The sequence below is a fragment of the Nerophis ophidion genome, linkage group LG27, assembly GCF_033978795.1.
Source record: "Nerophis ophidion isolate RoL-2023_Sa linkage group LG27, RoL_Noph_v1.0, whole genome shotgun sequence".
Lineage (NCBI taxonomy): Eukaryota > Metazoa > Chordata > Actinopteri > Syngnathiformes > Syngnathidae > Nerophis > Nerophis ophidion.
This window is the reverse complement of record NC_084637.1, coordinates 25,226,075-25,248,771: the sequence shown is the minus strand read 5'-3', so window position 1 is coordinate 25,248,771 and position 22,697 is coordinate 25,226,075. Positions and strand designations below refer to the sequence as shown.

Here is a 22,697-nt window from a genome sequence, read left to right as displayed (position 1 = left end):
TTCACCCAAGTGCTGTTTGTTCTGACACGTCCATGCTCATCCATATTCACCTGTGCAGTAATTGTGTCTGCTTGTGTTTGTAGGCCGAATGATCAGCACTGTTTGTCAGGAATATAGAGAGTGTGTTGGTGTGTATATATGTATGTTGTCTTTGAAAACCTGGATTCAAGTATGAGCCCGTCTTACTGTTGCAACGTTCAACTGTCAATTAAACAGTGTGCACTTTCCCTATAGATGTGTCCAACTGCCGTCACTAACATGAAAGAAGAGCTGAGCAAACACAAAAGGATCTATCTACTGTACTTAGTGTTACCCAGCAGGCACACTACATTAAAACAACGTCGACTGCACTTACAAGTCCTTTTAAAACAGACTTGCCAACCTTGAAAACTCCGATTTCGTGAGGTGGGGCGTGGGGAGGAGGCGTGGTTGGGGGCGTGGTTAAGAGGGGACGAGTATAATTCACCAACTCGAGTATTTCATATATATTTCATATATATATGTATGAAATACTTGACTTTCATTGAATTCTAGCAATATATATTTATTTGATTATACATATAAATAAAATAAATATTTGAATTTCAGGCAGCACCTCTCAAATACACAGTAATAAAAACACAGTTGTTCTACTAACTGTACTGTGCTTGCTGGTTACAAAAAAAAAACAAAAACAACAACAACACTTACCTTTCACTATTTGAGTAATAATAATAATAATAATGGATTAGATTTATATCGGGCTTCACGGTGGCAGAGGGGTTAGTGCGTCTGCCTCACAATACGAAGGTCCTGCAGTCCTGGGATCAAATCCAGGCTCCGGATCTTTCTGTGTGGAGTTTGCATGTCCTCCCCGTGAATGCGTGGGTTCCCACCGGGTACTCCGGCTTCCTCCCACTTCCAAAGACATGCACCTGAGGAGAGGTTGATTGGCAACACTAAATTGGCCCTAGTGTGTGAATGTGAGTGTGAATGTTGTCTGTCTATCTGTGTTGGCCCTGCGATGAGGTAGAGAATTGTCCAGGGTGTACCCCGCCTCCCGCCCGATTGTAGCTGAGATAGGCGCCAGCGCCCCCCGCTACCCCAAAAGGGAATAAGCGGTAGAAAATGGATGGATAGATTATATCGCGCTTTTCTATTGTTAGATACTCAAAGCGCTCACAGAGAAGTGGGAACCCATCATTCATTCACACCTGGTGGTGGTAAGCTACATCAGTAGCCACAGCTGCCCTGGGGTAGACTGACGGAAGCGTGGCTGCCAGTTTGCGCCTACGGCCCCTCCCACAACCACCAATCATTCATTCATCATTCATTCACCAGTGTGAGCCGTTGTGCCCAAGGACACAACGGCAGCGATTTGGATGTCAATAGGTGGGAAGCGAACCTGCAACCCTCAGGTTTCTGGCACGGCCGCTCTACCCACTATGCCATACCGCCCCAAAGTAACCTTTGCTCTGCCATTTGCGTACTAGCGAGAGTCACTTGCCGTCAGGTGCGCAACACCACGTAAATCGTTGGCCAATCAAAAAGCAACCCCATAACGCCATAGCCAACATTCACCAGGAGATGGCAACAGACAACATAGAATCACTCTATCACAGACGGTGTCGCCATGGCTGTAACTTCCTCGTTCTTCTGCTTCGTCTCCCTGTGTGTGCAGTTTTTTATTAAAATTCCGTAGATGTTGTAACGTGATTGGGCAGGCAAGCTGTTTATATAACAGGAAAGCGGACGTGAAAACAGGCTGGCCCCACTCATGTCCGCATGGAGCTGGAGGGGGCGTGAATTTCGGGAGATTTCTGGGAGAACATTTCTTCCGGGAGGTTTTCGGGAGAAGCGCTGAATTTCGGGAATCTCCCGGAAAATTCGGGAGAAAATTTCTTCCCGGAGGTTTTCGGGAGAGGCGCTGAATTTCGGGAGTCTCCCGGAAAATCCAGGAGGGTTGGCAGGTATGTTTTAAAACAACGTTGCAAAATAGTTGTATTTGTAAACTGAGACAATGTTGGTGTTTAACGTCGGATCCACGTTGTTGGTTGGGAACTGGCCACATTTAAATGGTCAAACCAACATCGGAACCCAACTTTGATTAAACGTCTTCAAAAAGCATGTTTCAATGTTGTATTTGTAAACTGAGACAACGTTGGTGTCTAACGTTGGATCCACATTGTTGGTTGGGAACTGGCCACATTTCAATGGTCAAACCAACATCAGAACCCAACATTGATTAAAGGTCTTTGTGACGGACTCTCACCGTCGTGCGGGTTCCCAGGACCACCAAGGAAGGACATGGCTTGAGAAGTTTGACTTTTTGTTTTATTCTTTCACTAAAACTTTTCAGCTTCCGTTTTCACTTTGCCACGTCGTTGTCTGACTCTCGCTCTTTTCCTCTCGCGTTCAGTGTCCGCCTCCTTCTCCCCCCCTCTCTCCGCTGCAGCCCTTTTACACCTTGCGAGGAGATTAGATGATATCCCCTCCTGCTCTGGCCAGGCTGCACCAAATGATAATATAAATACATATAATAAAGTCAAATTCAAATAAGGCAACAAGAGAAGTATCCTACACTTCTCTTTTGTAAAGTAAATCTGAACAACCGATATGGGCATCTACATCAACTATATGATTTGCCTGAGAAACTGGACAGGACAAAAAAACTAAAATTAAAAAAAAGAATTAAAAAAATAAAATAAAATAAAAAGATGATTCCGCCCAGCTGGGCGCCCCGTGCACCTGATCATTATTGCGGCGTCGCTCCCAGCGTACCCCGCCTCTCCGCTCGCCCGCCGTCCCCGACTCCTTGCCGCCATCTTGGGCCGGGCTGCGGCGTGCCCTGCCCTGCTATTCGTTCGCCGGCTCCGCCTCTCCACAGTCTTCAAAAAGCATGTTTCAACGTTGTATTTGTGTTGTAGAATATTGGTTGGAAAATGACCACAATTTAATGGTCAAATCAACGTCACAACCTGACATTGATTAAACGTTGTCAAAAAGCATGTTGTTTCAACGTTGTATTTGTGTTGTTGAATATTGGTTGGGAAAAAAAACAAATTTCAATGGTCGAATCAATGTAACAACCTGACATTGAATAGATGTAGTCAAAAAAATTGTTTCAATGTTGTATTTTTTTTGTAAAATATTGGTTGGGATATGACCAAAATTCAATGGTTAAATCAACATCACAATCTGACATTGATTAAACGTCAAAAAGCATGTTATTTCAATGTTGTATTTGTGTTGTCTAATATTAATTGGGAAATGACCAAATTCCAATGATCAAATCATCGTCACAACCTGACATTGATTAAATGTTCGTCAACATTTTGCTTTGATTACTTACTACCAGAGGTGGGTAAAGTAGCCAGAAATTGTACTCAAGTAAGAGTACTGTTACTTTAGAGATGTATTACTCAAGTAAAAGTAAGGAGTATTCACCCAAATATTTAATTGAGTAAAAGTAAAAAGTATGTTGTGAAAAAACTACTCAAGTAATGAGTAACTGATGAGTAACTTGATTACGGCAACAAATAATGCACAAAAACATAAAAATAGCAATGAGCAAATTCAGAGCCAGGAATATCTCTTAAGCAACTAAAACAATAATATATTTAAAATAGTAGTACATTAAAATAAAAAAAATTAAGGCACATTGAGCCACAATAACTTAACAGCACCATAGGCTCAATAGGCATTGATTGATTGATTGATTGAAACTTGTATTAGTAGATTGCACAGTACAGTACATATTCCGTACAATTGACCACTAAATGGTAACACCCCAATAAGTTTTTCAACGTTAATCAATTACTTAATAAATGACCAAGTCGAGGTGATCTACCTCATATATACATACACACACGTATCATATACATATATACATACATTTATATATACAGTATATAATTTATATTTATTTATTTTGCCGTTTTTGTTGACATGTTAAAGGTGTTTTAATGAATATACACTTGTCCAGGGTGTACCCTGCCTTCCGCCCGATTGTAGCTGAGATAGGCGCCAGCGCCCCCCGCCACCCCGAAAGGGAATAAGCGGTAGAAAATGGATGGATGGATACATGCATGTTTAACACAGATTCCTATCTTTCATGAAGACAAGAATATAAGTTGGTGTATTACCTGATTCTGATGACTTGCATTTTAGTGCTGATAATGTCCACTTTTTCAAATGGAGGAGAAAAAAGTTCCTCCTTTCCGTCTAATACCACATGAAAGTCGTTGGTTTTTGGCATCTTATTTGTTCAGCTTCCATATTCGTTTTTATACACTTTACAAGAAATACCTTGGCGGCAAACTCCGTAGCTTGCTAGCTTGTTTGCACTGGCTTTCGAAGACTCTTATTTTGTTAGCGCAGGCGCGATGGAGCGGCACTTTTATTGTGAAGACAGGAACTGTGCGATCAGTCTTTAGGCTTTTGACGGGAAGTACGGTTGAAATAAAAAGTGTCTTTTTTCCTTTACACTTTTGATTGATTGATTGAAACTTGTATTAGTAGATTGCACAGTACAGTACATATTCCGTACAATTGACCACTAAATGGTAACACCCCAATAAGTTTTTCAACTTGTTTATGTTGGGTCATGTGACCGCCTGGCTCTGTTTGATTGGTCTAACGTCACCAGTGACTGCATGTGATTGGTGAAACGCAGGCATGTGCAGATCCTACTTTGAAGCTCTGTCATTAACCAAAACAAACATTAACAGATCGATAAAAAAAAAAAAGTAACGAGTAGCGAGTGGAATGTAGATAAATGGAGCGGAGTAAAAGTAGCGTTTCTTCTGTATAAATATACTCAAGTAAAAGTAAAAGTATGTTGCATAAAAACTACTCGTAGAAGTACAATTTATCCCAAAAGTTACTCAAGTAAATGTAACGGAGTAAATGTAGCGCGTTACTACCCACCTCTGCTTACTACTAGGGCTGTTAATCTTTGGGCATCACACGAGTCGATTCAATCTCATCCTTGGGGGTAACAATTCGATTAAGAATCACTTCTCAATTAAAAATGACTCTCGATTCAAAATCAATACTTTTTAATGACATTGGGCAAAATAGTTGACTAAACTGTAAGCCTAGACAACGTTGGTGTCTAACGTTGGAGCCACGTTGTTGGTTGGGAAATGACCAAATTTCAATGGTCACAACCTGACATTGAATAAACGTTGTCAAAAAGCATGTTGTTTCAACGTTGTATTTGTCTTGTACATTATTGGTTGGGAAATGACAACATTTCAATGGTCAAATCAACATCACAACCTGACATTGATTAAACGTCAACAATAAGCATGTTGTTTCAACATTGTATTTTGTCTTGTAGAAAACTGGTTGGGAAATGTAAAAATTTCAATGGTCAAATCAAAATCACAACCTGACATTGATTAAATGTTGTCAAAAAGCATGTTTCAACTTTAGATTTGTCTTGTCGAATATTGGTTGGGAAATGACCACATTTCAATGGTCACAACCTGACATTGAATAAACGTTGTCAAAAAGCATGTTGTTTCAACATTGTATTTGTCTCGTACATTATTGGTTGGGAAATTACCACAATTTCAACGTTCAAATCAACGTCACAACCTGACATTGATTAAACGTCAACAATAAGCATGTTGTTTCAACGTTGTATTTTGTCTTGTAGAAAACTGGTTGGGAAATGACAAAATTTCAATGGTCAAATCAAAATCACAACCTGACATTGATTAAATGTTGTCAAAAAGCATGTTGTTTCAACTTTAGATTTGTCTTGTCGAATATTGGTTGGGAAATGACCCAATTTCAATGGTCACAACCTGACATTGAATAAACGTTGTCAAAAAGCATGTTGTTTCAACATTGTATTTGTCTTTTACATTATCGGTTGGGAAATTACCATAATTTCAACGTTCAAATCAACCTCACATACCTGACGTTGATTAAACGTCAACAATAAGCATGTTGTTTCAATGTTGTATTTGTCTTGTAGAAAATTGGTTGGGAAATGACAAAATTTCAATGGTCAAATCAAAATCACAACCTGACATTGATTAAATGTTGTCAAAAAGCATGTTGTTTCAACTTTAGATTTGTCTTGTCGAATATTGGTTGGGAAATGACCAAATTTCAATGGTCACAACCTGACATTGAATAAACGTTGTCAAAAAGCATGTTGTTTCAACGTTAGATTTGTCTTTTACATTATCGGTTGGGAAATTACCATAATTTCAACGTTCAAATCAACCTCACATACCTGACGTTGATTAAACGTCAACAATAAGCATGTTGTTTCAATGTTGTATTTGTCTTGTAGAAAATTGGTTGGGAAATGACAACATTTCAATGTTAAAATCAAAATCACAACCTGACATTGATTCAACCTTGTCAAAAAGCATGTTGGTTCAACGTTAGATTTGTCTCGTCGAATATTGGTTGGGAAATGACCAAATTTCAATCGTCACAACCTGACATTGAATGAAATATTCAAAAAGGATGAATATTGGTTGGGAAATGACCACTATTTCAACGGTCAAATCAACATCACAACCTGACATTGATTAAGAGTCAACAATAAGCATGTTGTTTCAACGTTGTATTTGTGTTGTAGAAAATTGGTTGGGAAATTACCACAATTTCAACGTTCAAATCAACCTCACAACCTGACATTGATTAAACGTCAACAATAAGCATGTTGTTTCAACGTTGTATGGGGCGGTATAGCTCGGTTGGTAGAGCGGCCGTGCCAGCAATTTGAGGGTTGCAGGTTCAATCCCCGCTTCTGCCATCCTAGTCACTGCCGTTGTGTCCTTGGGCAAGACACTTTACCCACCTGCTCCCAGTGCCACCCACACTGGTTTAAAAATGTAACTTAGATATTGGGTTTTACTATGTTACAGCGTTTTGAGTCACTAGAGAAAAGCGCTATATAAATATAATTCACTTTATTTGTCTTGTAGAAAATTGGTTGGGAAATGACAAAATTCAATGATCAAATCAAAATCACAACCTGACATTGATTAAACCTTGTCAAAAAGCATGTTGTTTCTACGTTAGATTTGTGTTGTAGAATATTGGTTGGGAAATGACCAAATTTCAATGATCAAGTCAACCTTTACAACCTAACATTGAATAAATCTTGATCAACATCTTGCATTGATTACTTACTACTCTTACTAGTAGAGCTGTGAATCTTTGGACACCACACGATTCGATTCAATCCGATTCTTGGGGTAACGATTCAGAATCAATTCTTGATTAAAAATAATTCTCGATTCAAAATCAATACTTTTTATTATCATTTGGTGCCAGTTCTACATTCCTCTATGAAAGAGTCAAGTCATTAGTATCGTTTTGAGAAAAAATATATATATTTTTTGTCCTGTCCAGCTACCCAGACAAATCCTATTGTTGATGTAGATGATATATATATATATATATATATGAGAAATATATATGAAAATACTCGAGTTGGTGAATTATACTCCCCTCTTAACCACGCTACAACATCTACAGATTTTAATAAAAAACTGCACACACAAGGAGACAAAGCAGAAGAACGAGGAAGTTACACCCATGGCGACGCCGTCTGTAATAGAGTGATTCTATGTTGTCTGTCGCCATATCCTGGTGAATGTTGGCTATAGCGTTATGGGGTTGCTTTTTGATTGGCCAACGATTTATGTAGTGTTGCGCACCTAACGGCAAGTGACTCTCGCCAGTACGCAAATGGCAGAACAAAAGTTACTCAAATAGTGAAAGTTAAGTGTTTTTGTTTTTTTTTAGTAACCAGCAAGCACAGTACAGTTAGTAGAACAACTGTGTTTTTTTTTACTGTGTATTTGATAGGTGCCGTCTGAAATTCAACCATTTCTTTTATTTATAAATATAATTGTCATGATCCACGTCTTGGATCATGGCATATTCTGGTTTTGGTTCTGTTTATCACATTTTGTCTAGTATTTGTCTTCCATAGTTACCCATTTAGTGTCACCTGTCTCTGCTTTGATCACGCGCACCTGCCCTTGATTATTTATCTCCCTATATATGCCCGCCTCTGTTTGACATCCAGTCTTGGACTCTTGCTTGCTACACGCAACAGCAGACGGCGCTCTTCCAGCATTGTGGTAAATCTCTATTTTTGTATACTTGTTAGCTTCTTTGCTATTTTGTTTGTTTATGTCCCTAGCTTCCACGCTAGCGCCCTTTGGGCTTTCTAGCTCCCAAGCTAGTTCTGTTGGTTTTTGGTTAGTGCGTTTTTGCAAGTGTTTTTGTTCTTAGTTTGTTTTATTATATAAATAAATTCTCATCCCTACCCTCACGCTGTGTTCCATCTTCTGCTGCACCCACGAGAGAACAACTCGTCACCGCAATGCCACCGAGACGTCACAATAATAAAATAAATATATATCTAGAATTAACTGAAAGTCAAGTATTTCATATATATATATATATATATATATATATATATATATATATATATATATATATGTGTGTATGAAATACTTGAGTTGGTGAATTATACTCCCCTCTTAACCACGCTACAACATCTACAGATTTTAATAAAAAACTGCACACACAAGGAGACGAAGCAGAAGAACGAGGTGGTTACAGCCATGGCGACGCCGTCTGTAATAGACTGATTCTATGTTGTCTGTCGCCATCTCTTGGTGAATGTTGGCTATAACGTTACGGGGCTGCTTTTTGATTGGCCAACAATTTATGTGGTGTTGCGCACCTGACGGCAAGTGACTCTCGCCAGTACGCAAATGGCAGAACAAAGGTTACTCAAATAGTGAAAGGTAAGTGGTTTTGTTTTTTTGTTTTTTTTAGTAACCAGCAAGCACAGTACAGTTAGTAGGACAACTGTGTTTTTTTTACTGTGTTTTGATAGGTGCCGTCTGAAATTCAACTATTTATTTTATTTATAAATATAATAAAATAAATATTGTCAGTTATTTGTTGACGAACCCCAAGATGCAGAGAAGGAGGCAGGCCTTTGGTAAGTAAACATGATTTAACAAGATACTGAGACAAAAACAAAACCAAAAGGGTACAAACAAAAAGCATGCACATGGGCGGATATAACAAACTAAGGGCTATGAACAAACTAATCGGAAGCAGGGAACAAAAAACAGTAAGCTACCAAACATCTACCAAATATAGCTTACCGCTACGCTGCATTCACACGACCAGTAGGAAAGACAAGTAGAAAATGACATTGACACGACAATACAAATGATCCAGCAACTGACTGGAGGAACGAAGCAGGTAAAATAGGAGCTGGCTGATTGACATCAGGTGTGACCAGATGCCAATCAGCCGCAGCTGAGTGAAAACAGGACACAGGGAGACAGACAGGAAGCCGCACCAAAATAAGAGCACTAGACAGGAACTAAGGACAGGAAATACTAAACACAGAGGAAACAAACAAATGCAGAGGAAAAAACTAAAACATAGTCAAACTGTCAGAGGAAAGCCTGACAAATATATAGCTAGAATTCACTGAAAGTCAAGTATTTCATATATATAAATATATATATATAAAATACTTGAGTTGGTGAATTATACTCCCCTCTTAACCACGCTACAACATCTACAGATTTTAATAAAAAACTGCACACACAAGCAGACGAAGCAGAAGAACGGGGAAGTTACAGCCATGGCGACGCCGTCTGTAATAGAGTGATTCTATGTTGTCTGTTGCCATCTCTTGGTGAATGTTGGCTATAGCGTTATGGGGTTGCTTTTTGATTGGCCAACGATTTATGTGGTGTTGCGCACCTGACGGCAAGTGACTCTCGCCAGTACGCAAATGGCAGAACAAAGGTTACTCAAATAGTGAAAGGTAAGTTATGTTGTTTTTTTAGTAACCAGCAAGCACAGTAGAGTAAGTAGAACAACTGTGTTTTTTTTTACCGTGTATTTGATAGGTGCCGTCTGAAATTCAACTATTTCTTTTATTTATAAATATAATAAAATAAATATATATCTAGAATTCACTGAAAGTCAAGTATTTCATACATATATATATATATATATTTATATATATGAAATACTCGAGTTGGTGAATTATACTCCCCTCTTAACCACGCCCCCTGCCCCAACCACGCCCCCAACCACGCCTCCGCCCCACCTCCCGAAATCGGAAGTCTCAAGGTTGGCAAGTATGGGAGCAGGTGGTTAAAGTGTCTTGCCCAAGGACGCAACGGCAGTATCTAGGATGGCGGAAGCGGGGATCAAACCTGGAACCTTCAGGGTGCTGGCACGGCCACTCTACCAACCGAGCTATACCGCAAATGACTTGACTATTTTATGGAGGAATGTATTTCATCATAGAACTGGCACCCAGTGTTGTTAAATCACGACACCCTGCTCACTAACTAAATCATTTCAGTCTTTTTTTTATATCCGTCAAAAACATAACTTCATCGTCACGCTGGCGTTGATACAGCCCGAAGTGCCAGCTCTAACCTGCAACTGTGCAAACATCAGCGCAGGTGTTGTGCTCTGTAACACGTCTCCCTCTCTCTCTTTGTCCGGGATCAGGAGCTGACAAGCGTCCAGGCGGCGCCATCCAAGCGGGTGACATCCAGAAGTCTCACGCTGCCCGATCAACCGGAAGAAAAGACAATGGCCTTGCATCGGGATGACACTTTTTGTGAGTATTTCCAGTTGGACGTGTGTGTGTGTGTGTGTGTGTGTGTGTGTGTGTGTGTGTGTGTGTGTGTGTGTGTGTGTGTGTGTGTGTGTGTGTGTGTGTGTGTGTGTGTGTGTGTGTGTGTGTGTGAGATAAAAGTTGCACTCTGGCCCTTCCAACTAACAAGCAGAGCTGCAGCACGTGACCGAAAGCAAGATTGTTCTCTCCAGATAAGACTTCCCGCCTGGCACATTTTTAATAAGGCAACTTGGCTATTGCCAGATAAGTGTGTGTTCCAGGTGGTGGGCCGCCGCGCCGTGATAGCAACACCGAGGAAGCCACCTCCAGTTTGTTTTCAGACGATAGTGCGATAGATAGCAAAGTGCACGCCGAACTCTCACAGTCCTGAGAGCATTTTTGCTTCTGGGAACTTTCGTTACTCACGACGCTCGCATCGCAATCAATTTTCTCGTTGAAATATGTGCTTGGCTCCGAGTAAAAACCTCCATTTGAACATGTGCTTTTTTTTAATAAGAAAAACAAACTTTCAGATAAGAAATATTGTATAAAAACTAGGGCTGTCAACGTTCTCCCGAAGGTGCGCATGGCAAATGTATGCCATGCAGAAAATCTAAAAATCCCATCTGCAGGCCTCGAATTTTAACTTTTTAAAGGGGAACATTATCACAATTTCAAAAGGGTTAAAAACAATATCCTTTCCCAGTGGGTTGTTGTATTTTTTGAAGTTTTTTTCAAAATTTTACCAGTCCCGGAATATACCTAAAAAAAGCTTTAAAGTGCTTGATATTCGCTATTTGCGATGCGACTATCCATTTCCCTGTGACGTCATACAGTGCTGCCAATGTAAACAAACAATGGCGAATACCACAGCAAGATATAGCGACATTAGCTCGGATTCAGACTCGGATTTCAGCGGTTTAAGCGATTCAACAGATTACGCATGTATTGAAACGGATGGTTGGAGTATGAAAGTATTGAAGAAGAAACTGAAGCTATTGAGCGAATTGCTATTGACGCTATTCATAGCCATAGCATGGCCGAATAGCTGCGTTAGCATCGCAGGTAAAATGTGCGGACCAAACGATCAGGACTTTCGCATCTCTTGATACTAGAGCAACTTAAATCCGTCGATTGGTAAGTGTTTTTTTCGCATTAAATGTGGGTGGAAGTTAACGTAATATAGTTGCAAATGCATCTGCAGGTTATCCATACATCTCTGTGCCACGTCTGCTTTAGCACCGCCCGTAAATAGCATGTTAGCATTGATTGGCGTAGCATTTTAGCATCGATTAGCTGGCAGTCACGCCACAACCAAATATGTCTGATTAGCACATAAGTCAACATCAACAAAACTCACCTTTGTGATTTCATTGACTTTATCGTTGCAAATGCATCTGCAGGTTATCCATACATCTCTGTGCCATGTCTGCTTTAGCACCGCCGGTAAATAGCATGTTAGCGTCGATTAGCGTAGCATGTTAGCATCAATTAGCCGGCAGTCACGCCGCAACCAAATATGTCTGATTAGCACATAAGTCAACATCAACAAAACTCACCTTTGTGATTTTGTTGACTATATCGTTGCAAATGCATCTGCAGGTTATCCATACATCTCTGCGCCATATCTGCTTTAGCACCACCAGTAAATAGCATGTTAGCGTCGGTTAGCGTAGCATGTTAGCATCGATTAGCTGGCAGTCACGCCGCAACCAAATATGTCTGATTAGCACACAAGTCAACATCAACAAAACTCACCTTTGTTATTTCGTTGACTTAATCGTTGCAAATGCATCTGCAGGTTATCCATACATCTCTGTGCCATATCTGCTTTAGCACCGCCGGTAAATAGCATGTTAGCGTCGGTTAGCGTAGCATGTTAGCATCGATTAGCTGGCAGTCACGCCGCAACCAAATATGTCTGATTAGCACACAAGTCAACATCAACAAAACTCACCTTTGTTATTTCGTTGACTTAATCGTTGCAAATGCATCTGCAGGTTATCCATACATCTCTGTGCCATGTCGGTCATCGCCTGTAAAATGTGGAGACACTCCGGCACATTCAATGGGGGTCTGGCGGCAGACACTTTCACATCTTTGGGCCAGTGGTGCAACTTGAATCCCTCCCTGTTAGTGTTGTTACATCCTCCGACAACACACCGACGAAGCATGATGTCTCCAAGGTTCCAAAAATTGGCGAAAAAACGGAAAATAACAGAGCTGAGACCCAATGTTTACAATGTGTTGAAAATGATAATGGCGGCTGTATTACCTCGGAGACGTCACGTTCTGACGTCATCACCACATGAGCGATAAACAGAAAGGCGTTTAATTCGCCAAAATTCACCCATTTAGAGTTCAGAAATCGGTTAAAAAACATATGGTCTTTTTTCTGCACCATCAAGGTATATATTGACGCTTACATAGGTCTGCTGATAATGTTCCCCTTTAAGATCAAGGCAAGTGTTTCCTTAAAGGCCTACTGAAATGAGATTTTCTTATTTAAAAGGGGATAGCAGATCCATTCTATGTGTCATACTTGATCATTTCGCGATATTGGCATATTTTTGCTGAAAGGATTTAGTAAAGAACATCGACGATAAAGTTTGCAATTTTTGGTCGCTAATAAAAAAGCCTGGCCTTTACCGGAAGTAGCAGACGATGTGCGCGTGACGTCACGAGTTGTAGGGTTCCTCACATTGTTTATAATCATAGCCTCTAGCAGCAAGAGCTATTCGGACCGAGAAAGCGATGATTTTCCCATTAATTTGAGCGAGGATGAAATATTTGTGGATGAGGAAAGAAAGAGTGAAGCACCCAAAAAAAAAAAGAAAAGGCGACGGCTCCAGGCACGGCAGTGTGAGCGATTCAGATGTTATTAGACACATTTAGTAGGACAATTCTGGAAAATCCCTTATCTGCTTATTGTGTTACTAGTGTTCTAGTGAGATTATAAAGTCATACCTGAAAGTCGGAGGGCTGCGGTGAATGCCAGTGTCTCTGAGAGAAGCCATTGGAGGAGCCAAGCTCACAGCTGCCTTTTTGACAGCTGCAGGAGGAGGTCGCATAATCCACTCAAATCTCCGGTAAGAGCCGACTTAATATCACAATTTTCCCATCCAAAAACTTGCTGGTTGACGTAGAGAAACATGTTCGCTTGACCGCTCTGTGTTAAAGCTTCACTACAAACAAAGAAACACTGTATGTGTTTCGGTTGCTGCAATCCACCGCTTTCCACCAACAGCATTCCCCTTTATAGTCTCCATTATTAATTGTACGAATTGCAAAAGATTCAGCAACACAAATGTCCAAAACACTGTCTAATTATGTGATGAAAAGAGACAACTTTTAGCCGTGTTTGGTGCTCCAACCAATAACGTCACAAGCACGTGTCAACATAAGCGTCATCATTCCAGTCGGGGGTGGGGAGGAGTCGTGGTTTGGGCGGGGGCGTGGTTAAGAGGGGACAAGTTTAATTCACCAACTCGAGTATTTCATATATATTTCACATATACTGTATATATATATGTTAATATATATATGTATGAAATACTTAACTTTCAGTGAATTCTAGATATATATATTTTTTATTATATATATAAATAAAAGAAATAGTTGAATTTCAAACGGCACCTATAAAATACACAGTAATAAAAACACAGTTGTTCTACTAACTGTACTATGCTTGCTGGTTATTTAAAAAAAAAAACAACAACACTCACCTTTCACTATTTGAGTAACTTTTGTTCTGTTATTTGCGTACTGGCGAGAGTCACTTGCCGTCAGGTGCACAACACCACATAAATCGTTGGCCAATCAAAAAGCAGCCCCATAACGCTATAGCCAACATTCACCAGGAGATGGCAACAGACAACATAGGATCACTCTATTACAGACGGCTTCGCCATGGCTGTAACTTCCCCGTTCTTCTGCTTCGTCTCCTTGTGTGTGCAGTTTTTTAATAAAAATTCCGTAGATGTTGTAACGTGATTCCGCAGGCAAGCTGTTGATATAACAAGAAAGTGGACGTGAAAACTGGCTGTCCCCACTCATGTCCGCATGGAGCTGGAGGGGGCGTGAATTTCGGGAGATTTCCGGGAGAAAATTTTAGTCCGGGAGGTTTTCGGGAGAGACGCTGAATTTCGGGAGTCTCCTGGAAAATCCGGGAGGGTTGGCAAGTATGCTGGCGGGCCGCATCCGGCCCGCAGGCTGTAATTTGGGGACCCCTAGTCATGAGCTTGGGGTTATGATCAAACGGACAAGATCACGGGTTCAAGCGCCCGAAACGAGCTTCCTCTGCCAGGTGGCGGGGCTCTCCCTTAGAGATATGGTGAGAAGCTCTGTCAGCTGGGAGGAGCTCAAACTAAAGCCGCTGCTCCTCCACATCGAGAGGAGCCAGATGAGGTGGTTCAGGAATCTGGTCAGAATGCCACCCGAACGCCTCCCTAGGGAGATGTTTCGGGCACGTCCGACCGGTAGTAGGCCACGGGGAAGACCCAGGACACGTGTAGATTATGTCTCCCGGCTGGCTTGGGAACGCCTTGGGATCCCCCTGGAGGAGCTGGACCAAGTGGCTGGGGAGAGGGAAGTCTGGGCTTCCCTGCTTAGGCTGCTGCCCCCGTGACCCGACCTCAGATAAGCGATGGATGGATGAATGGATGGACAATTTATTCTGAATGGTTTTGCAATGCAACTCTGCGAGTGACAGGTGACAACAAGAGTGGCCCTGGCGGGTAGAATCATGTTTGTCAACACTGTTCAACTATCGTCTGTCGGGACAATAAGGACAGGAATTCCATCAGCAAAACTGTTTGTAACCGCTCCAAAAACCTTCTATCTAGAAAAACTGGTCATTTTGTGCCGTCCAAACCAGGTTTAAACCAACTCTTTGTCATCGGCCATATCAACAGCAGCTGCTCGCTCTGTCCCACCTGTGCCAACACACACTCATGGCCAGGGGTCTCAGACACGCGGCCCGCTGGCCAACTTCAGCCCACGAGACGTTTTTCAAAATTTTATATGAATGGCAGTATTGTCCAGTTTAACAGTGTCACAACATTGCTGTTTACGGCAGACGAACTGCTTTACGGTAGACGAAAATGTGACTGCTGTTGTTGTGTGTTGTTACCGCGCTGGGAGGATGTTAATGAAACTGCCCAACAATAAACCCACATAAGAAACCAAGAACTCGCCCTCAATCATTCTACTATTATAATATCATTGGGCAGACACGCTGTTTCTATCGTGGGAAAGTGGACGTGAAAACAGGCTGTCCTCACTCAGGTCTGCATGGAGCTGAAGGGGGTGTGGCTGTGGCCTCCAGCTCCGCCTGAATTTCGGGAGATTTTCGGGAGAAAATTTGCCCCGGAAGGTTTTCGGGGGAGGCACTGAATTTTTGGGAGTATCCCGGAAAATCCTGGAGGGTTGGCAAGTATGCAAGGACGTCACTTGCGTGATGCAAGCAGAGAAACGTTTTGTCGCTTTTCCACTAGACCCGCACACGCTCTTCCTCCCTTGCTCACTCGCCCGCCTGCTCGCTCTCTCGCTCTGTCACTGTGTGTGTTTCTCGGTCTCGTTCCCTCCCCCGGCGCCTCTGTAACAGGCCGGGCCGGGGAGACGAGCGGTCCGGTAGCTTCCGAAGCATTCCGCCGAAGGACGGAGCGACAATACAAAACTGTGGTACACTGGACCCCAGCGCTGATACTCCGACAGAGAGTCGCTGGGCGAATCGGACGTGTAACACATTAGTCGTGATGTTAGCCCGTTCGGGGCTAATTGTGCTTCCGTGACTGTAAACTCCATAGCGTGCTCATAACTACATTCTAGCTGCCGACATGGCGACACACAAGATTCACCGGGGCTACCCTGCATGCCCGTCACTACTGTTGCATGCTGGTGTGGTGGATTGTCCGACGCTTAAACAGCAAACAAAGTGGTTTTAGTACAAAAGTTTTATTTACCCATATCAAAAGGTACAAGTTGGATTGAATTGCCCATGCAAATAGACAGTGTCCTCCGGAGGATCCAGAATCAAGCAAAATCATATCAAATATTGGTCTACTGGCTTTTTATATGTTTCCCTCATGTGTCAAGGTCCCGTTGTTTTGCAACTGCTTGCTCCGCAACAACCTTGGATCCCTTAGTCATAACAAACAATCAAAACATTTTGGAGAATGGTTAGAGCGACCACAAATTCAACTTTCACCTACATATGATCTTCCAGTGATTCAGAGGCTTTTAGATAGACTTTCTTTTTGGACTTCAAGAGACACAAAATATGGTATAAAGGTCAGAAATTCCACTACACTGGGTAGTGTAGTTCTTATATTCCCTAGCTCAGTGTTATTCAAGTGTTTTTGAGCCAAGGCATATTTTTTGCGTTGAGAAAATCCGGAGGCACACCACTCGCAAATTATTGCATGGAGCTGGAGGGTGCGTGGCCTCCAGCTCCGCCTGAATTTCGGGAGCTTTTCGGGAGAAAATTTGTCCCGGGGGGTTTTCGGGAGAGGCGCTGAATTTCGGGAATCTCCCGGAAAATCCGGGAGGGTTGGCAAGTATGCCTTACCTTCACGCCTTGCCCCGCACCAACTTTATAAATGATAAATAAATGATAAATGGGTTGTACTTGTATAGCGCTTTTCTACCTTCAAGGTACTCAAAGCGCTTTGACACCACTTCCACATTTACCCATTCACACACACATTCACACACTGATGGAGGGAGCTGCCATGCAAGGCGCTAACCAGCACCCATCAGGAGCAAGGGTGAAGTGTCTTGCTCAGGACACAATGGACGTGACGAGGTTGGTTCTAGGTGGGATTTGAACCAGTGACCCTCGGGTTGCGCACGGCCACTCCCCCACTGTGCCACGCCGTCCCCCACGCCACTTTCCTTTGCATTCTGGGAAAACAAACCCTCAAGTCCACGTTTTGACAGGGAGCACACATCTTCAATGATGACTTTCAAACCAGTAAGAAGAACATTTATATCATGTGCTGTCATCTGTATCGGTCAGCCGGGGGCAAGTTTTTCAAGTCGCAAATGTACTTTATGGTAATTTTAGAAATACGTTGTTTTTTTTCCTAAAAAATGCAATGAAATCCAATTGTTTTGTTCCACAGTAATTGTTTTTATTGGACTTTTTGATCGTCATGTTCAGCCATGACTACATTATCAGTAAAGAAGTACAAACCCCGTTTCCATATGAGTTGGGAAATTGTGTCTGATGTAAATATAAACGTGATACAATAATTTGCAAATCCTTTTCAACCCATATTCAGTTGAATGCATTACAAAGACGAAATATTTGATGTTCAAACTCAAAAACTGTATTTTTTTTTGCAAATAATAATGTTCACCACTGTGTTACATCACCTTTTCTTTTAACAACACTCAATAAAAGTTTGGGAACTGAGGAAACTAATTGTTGAAGCTTTGAAAGTGGAATTCTTTCCCATTCTTGTTTGATGTACAGCTTAAGTTGTTCAACAGTCCGGGGTGTTGTTGTCGTATTTTACGCTTCATAATGAGCCACACATTTTCAACGGGAGACATGTCTGGACTGCAGGCGGGCCAGGAAAGTACCCGCACTCTTTTACTATGAAGTCACGCTGTTGTAACACATGGCTTGGCACTGTTTTGCTGAAATAAGCAGGGGCGTCCATGATAACGTTGCTTGGATGACAACATATGTTGCTCCAAAACCTGTATGGACCATTCAGCATTAATGGTGCCTTCACAGATGTGTAAGTTACCCATGCCTTGGGCACTAATACACCCCCATACCATCACAGATGCTGGCTTTTGAACTTTGCGCCTATAACAATCCGGATGGTTATTTTCCTCTTTGTTCCGGAGGACACCACGTCCACAGTTTCCAAATATAATTTGAAATGTGGACTCGTCAGACCACAGAACACTTTTCCACTTTGCATCAGTCCATCTTAGATGAGCTCAGGCCCAGAGAAGCCGGCGGCGTTCCTAGGTGTTGTTGATAAATGGGTTTTGCTTTGCATAGTAGAGTTTTAACTTGCACTTACAGATGTAGCGACCAACTGTAGTTACTGACAGTGGTTTTATGAAGTGTTCCTGAGCCCATGTGGTGATATCCTTTTACACACTGATGTCGGTTTTTGATGCAGTACCGCCTGTGGGATCAAAGGTACGTAATATCATCGCTTACGTGCAGTGATTTCTCCAGATTCTCTGAACCTTTTGATGATATTACGGACCGTTGATGGTAAAATCCCTAAATTCCTTGCAATAGCTCGTTGAGAAATGTTTGTTCTAAAACTGTTTGACAATTTGCTTACAAATTGGTGACCCTCACCCCATCCTTGTTTGTGAATTACTTAGCATTTCATGGAAGCTGCTTCTATACCCAATCATGGCATCCACCTGTTCCCAATTATCCTGCACACCTGTGGGATGTTCCATATAAGTGTTTGATGACCATTCCTCAACTCAATGAGTATTTATTGGCACCTGATAAAAATGTTTATCAGTTTGAACATCAAATATGTTGTCTTTGTAGCATATTCATCTGAATATGGGTTGAAAAGGATTTGCAAATCATTGTATTCCGTTTATATTTACATCTAACACAATTTTCCAACTCGTATGGAAACGGGGTTTGTACGGAAAGTACATCCATTTGCATTTGTAGCTGCTGTGCCTTTAAGGTAAATGTTGACAAACTTCTGGTTGGCTCAAAAGACGACTGCTTTATAGTTGCAGCTGTTGATTTGGTGTGTGCTCCACACCCTGTAAATTGTGTTTTTTAAATCACAGACAGAACCACAAATTTTGTTTACGAGAGAGTTTTTCATTCCCGTAAATGTGTGGAAAGGCAAAGAACATTAACTGGCTGGGGAATATCAATCAATCAATGTTCATTTATATAGCCCTAACTCACTAGTGTCTCAACGGGCTACACAAACCACAACACAAACCACTACAACATCCTCGGTAGGCCCACATAAGGGCAAGGAAAACTCACACCCAGTGGGACGTCGGTGACAATGAGGACTATGAGAACCTTGGAGAGGACCACATATGTGGGCACCCCCCCCCCCTCCCCTCTCTAGGGGACCGAAAGCAATGGATGTCGAGCGGGTCTAACATGATACTGTGAATGTTCAGTCCATAGTGGATCCAACACATCCGCGAGAGTCCAGTCCAAAGCGGATCCAACACAGCAGCGAGAGTCCCGTCCACAGCGGAGCCAGCAGGAAACCATCCCAAGCGGAGCCGGATCAGCAGTGATACACAGGCGAGCGGTCCATCCTGGGTCCCGACTCCAGACAAGTGGTCCATCCTGGGTCCCGACTCTGGACAGCCAGAACTTCATCCATGGACATCGGACCGGACCCCCTCCACAAGGGAGAGTGGGATAGAGGAGAAAAAGAAAAGAAACGGCAGATCAACTGGTCCAAAAAGGGAGTCTATTTAAAGGCTAGAGTATACAAATGAGTTTTAAGGTGGGACTTAAATGCTTCTACTGAGGTGGCATCTCGAGGGCATTCCAGAGTACTGGAGCCCAAACGGAAAACGCTCTATAGCCCGCAGACTTTTTTTGGGGCTCTGGGAATCACTATTATCTTTTCACTGCACTGAACTGAAAAAGAGACGCTGCAGAAACGCCGCGTGGAATCCAAAGCCGTGCTCCTTCTTCATGTCAGCTTTTGTCTCCTGCTGACAGGTTACCACCGACGTCTCGTAATCTGCGGGGTCAAATAACTGACAGTGGCGGCAGGGGAGGGTTGGGAGGGGCCACGGTGGGCTTATAAGGGGCGAGGGGGGTGGGTTGGGGGTGGCTATCGTCTGCCGAGCTGTGGAGTTTAAATAAAGCGCAGCGGCGTAGTAACTGAACTTTAAACAGATGCAAAGCTTACCTTCAGTCTCCCCGCTACTGCTCTGACTAAATCCTTGTTTGCTTGTTTCTACTTGTGTCGCAGAGGGCTTTAATGAGGCAACTCTGCCCCCCCCCCCCCCCACCCCCCAAATAACGCTTGCTTCCCTGACACCTGAAGACGCTAGAATTGTGTACCGTTTAGGGAGGAGTGTCACGCCTGTAAGTTTATGTTTTGGTTTTGGTCAGGTTATTTTTAGTTTTTTGGACATTTAAGTTCTGTCTTGGCACTTCCTGGTTTGTTTTCGCCAACTCATTAGTTTTCACCTGTCATGTCACGTCCCTGTCCTCAGCCTCACACCTGTTTTCACTAATTATCATAGTTACTTAAGTCACTCTTTTTCTTGTCTTCATTCTGGCAACATCACCTCCTGCACCCATGATATCCATGCTGCTTCTCATTCCCTTGTCTCAGTCACAGTAAGTTTTGTTATTCATGCCATAGTGCAAGTGTTTTGTTTCATGTTTATACTGAATGTTGGCGACTTTGAATTTGGTAATTTGAAAGTAGTAGTTTGAAATGGTATCACAGAATTCCTGGAATTCAAAGGTAAACCGGGAATTTTTCCACTTCAAAAAACAACTTTGTCCTGTTTAAAAAGAATAGTTCGAGAGTGGAGCGGTTGAAGTGGGCTGAAAAACCGAAAAACCGGGAATTCTTGGAAATCTGGGAATTTTGGGAATTTGTCAAGCCCGCGATTATCAAATAGGCTGAACAGTTTGAAGATGGAATGGTTTGAATTGGGTTACAAATTGTATAAAATTGATATGATATATAATTGATAAAAAGTTATGGAACTCAGAGAAATGTCCCTTTCATTTCAATTGGAATTTCATGAAAATTTGGGAATTCCAGGAAAAGAGGGATTTTTTTTTTAGAAAACGGTAAACAGTTTGACTTCTTGAATGAGTTAAAATAGTTTCTAGAATTTTTTCAAAACAGGCGTCCATGAAAAAGACGGCGCTTAGAAGGCAGCATATGTTGTTCCAAAACCTGTATGTACCTTTCAGCATTAATGGTGCCTTCACAGATGTGTAAGTTACCCATGCCTTGGGCACTAATGCACCCCCATACCATCACAGATGCTGGCTTTTGAACTTTGCGTCGATAACATTCTGGATGGTTCGCTTCTCCTTTGGTCCGGATGACACGAATATTTCCAAAAAGAATTTTAAATGTGGACTCGTCAGACCACAGAACACTTTTCCATTTTGCTTCAGTCCATCTTAGATGATCTCGGGCCCAGAGAAGCCGGCGGCGTTTCTGGATGTTGTTGATAAATGGCTTTGGCTTTGCATAGTAGAGGTTTAACTTGCACTTACAGATGTAGCGACGAACTGTATTTAGTGACAGTGCTTTTCTGAAGTGTTCCTGAGCCCATGTGGTGATATCCTTTAGAGATTGATGTTGTTTGTTGATACAGTGCTGTCTGAGGAATCGAGGGTCACGGTCATTCAATCTTGGTTTCCGGCCATGCCGCTTAGACCGAAGATGTTGAAATCCCTATATTTCTTGCAATTGCATTTTGAGAAACGTTGTTCTTAAACTCTTTTATCAATTGCTCACGCAGTTGTGGACAAAGGGGTGTACCTCGCCCCATCCTTTCTTGTGAAAGACCGCACGTATTTTGGCAAGCTTTTTTTATACCCAATAATGGCACCCACCTGTTCCCAATTAGCCTGCACACCAGTGGGATGTTCCAAATAAGTGTTTGATGAGCATTCCTAAACTTTATCAGTATTTATTGCCACCTTTCCCAACTTCTTTGTCACGTGTTGCTGGCATCAAAATCTAAAGTTAATGATTATATGCGCAAAAACAAATGTTTATCAGTTTGAACATCAAATATCTTGTCTTTGTAGCATTTTCAACTGAATATGGGCGGACAATGATTTGCAAATCATTTTATTCTGTTTATATTTACATCTAACACAATTTCTCAACTCATGTGGAAATGGGGTTTGTACAGTATTAATAAAAAGCCATATCGCCCAGCCCTATGTTCCGGTACTACTGTACAGTACAGTAAATCTGCTGATTTGCCTTCATTGACTAAAATTAAGCTACCCTTCTAATATAGTACGGTTCATGCGGTGGAAAATGAAATCAAATAGTTCTTTCTTTTATTTCTGTGGGGAGTAAGTGGAGTT

At 42.0% G+C, this 22,697-nt stretch overlaps 1 protein-coding gene across 1 annotated transcript in view; it reads left to right on the top strand.

The window, feature by feature from the left end:
- Positions 1–22,697, top strand: part of LOC133544487 (xin actin-binding repeat-containing protein 2-like) — a 182,095-nt gene that overhangs the window by 64,380 nt on the left and 95,018 nt on the right. The window contains exon 2 of the mRNA XM_061889864.1: positions 10,525–10,636. Coding sequence (XP_061745848.1) covers positions 10,525–10,636 — 112 coding nt within the window. The remainder of the gene's footprint in view (positions 1–10,524; positions 10,637–22,697) is intronic.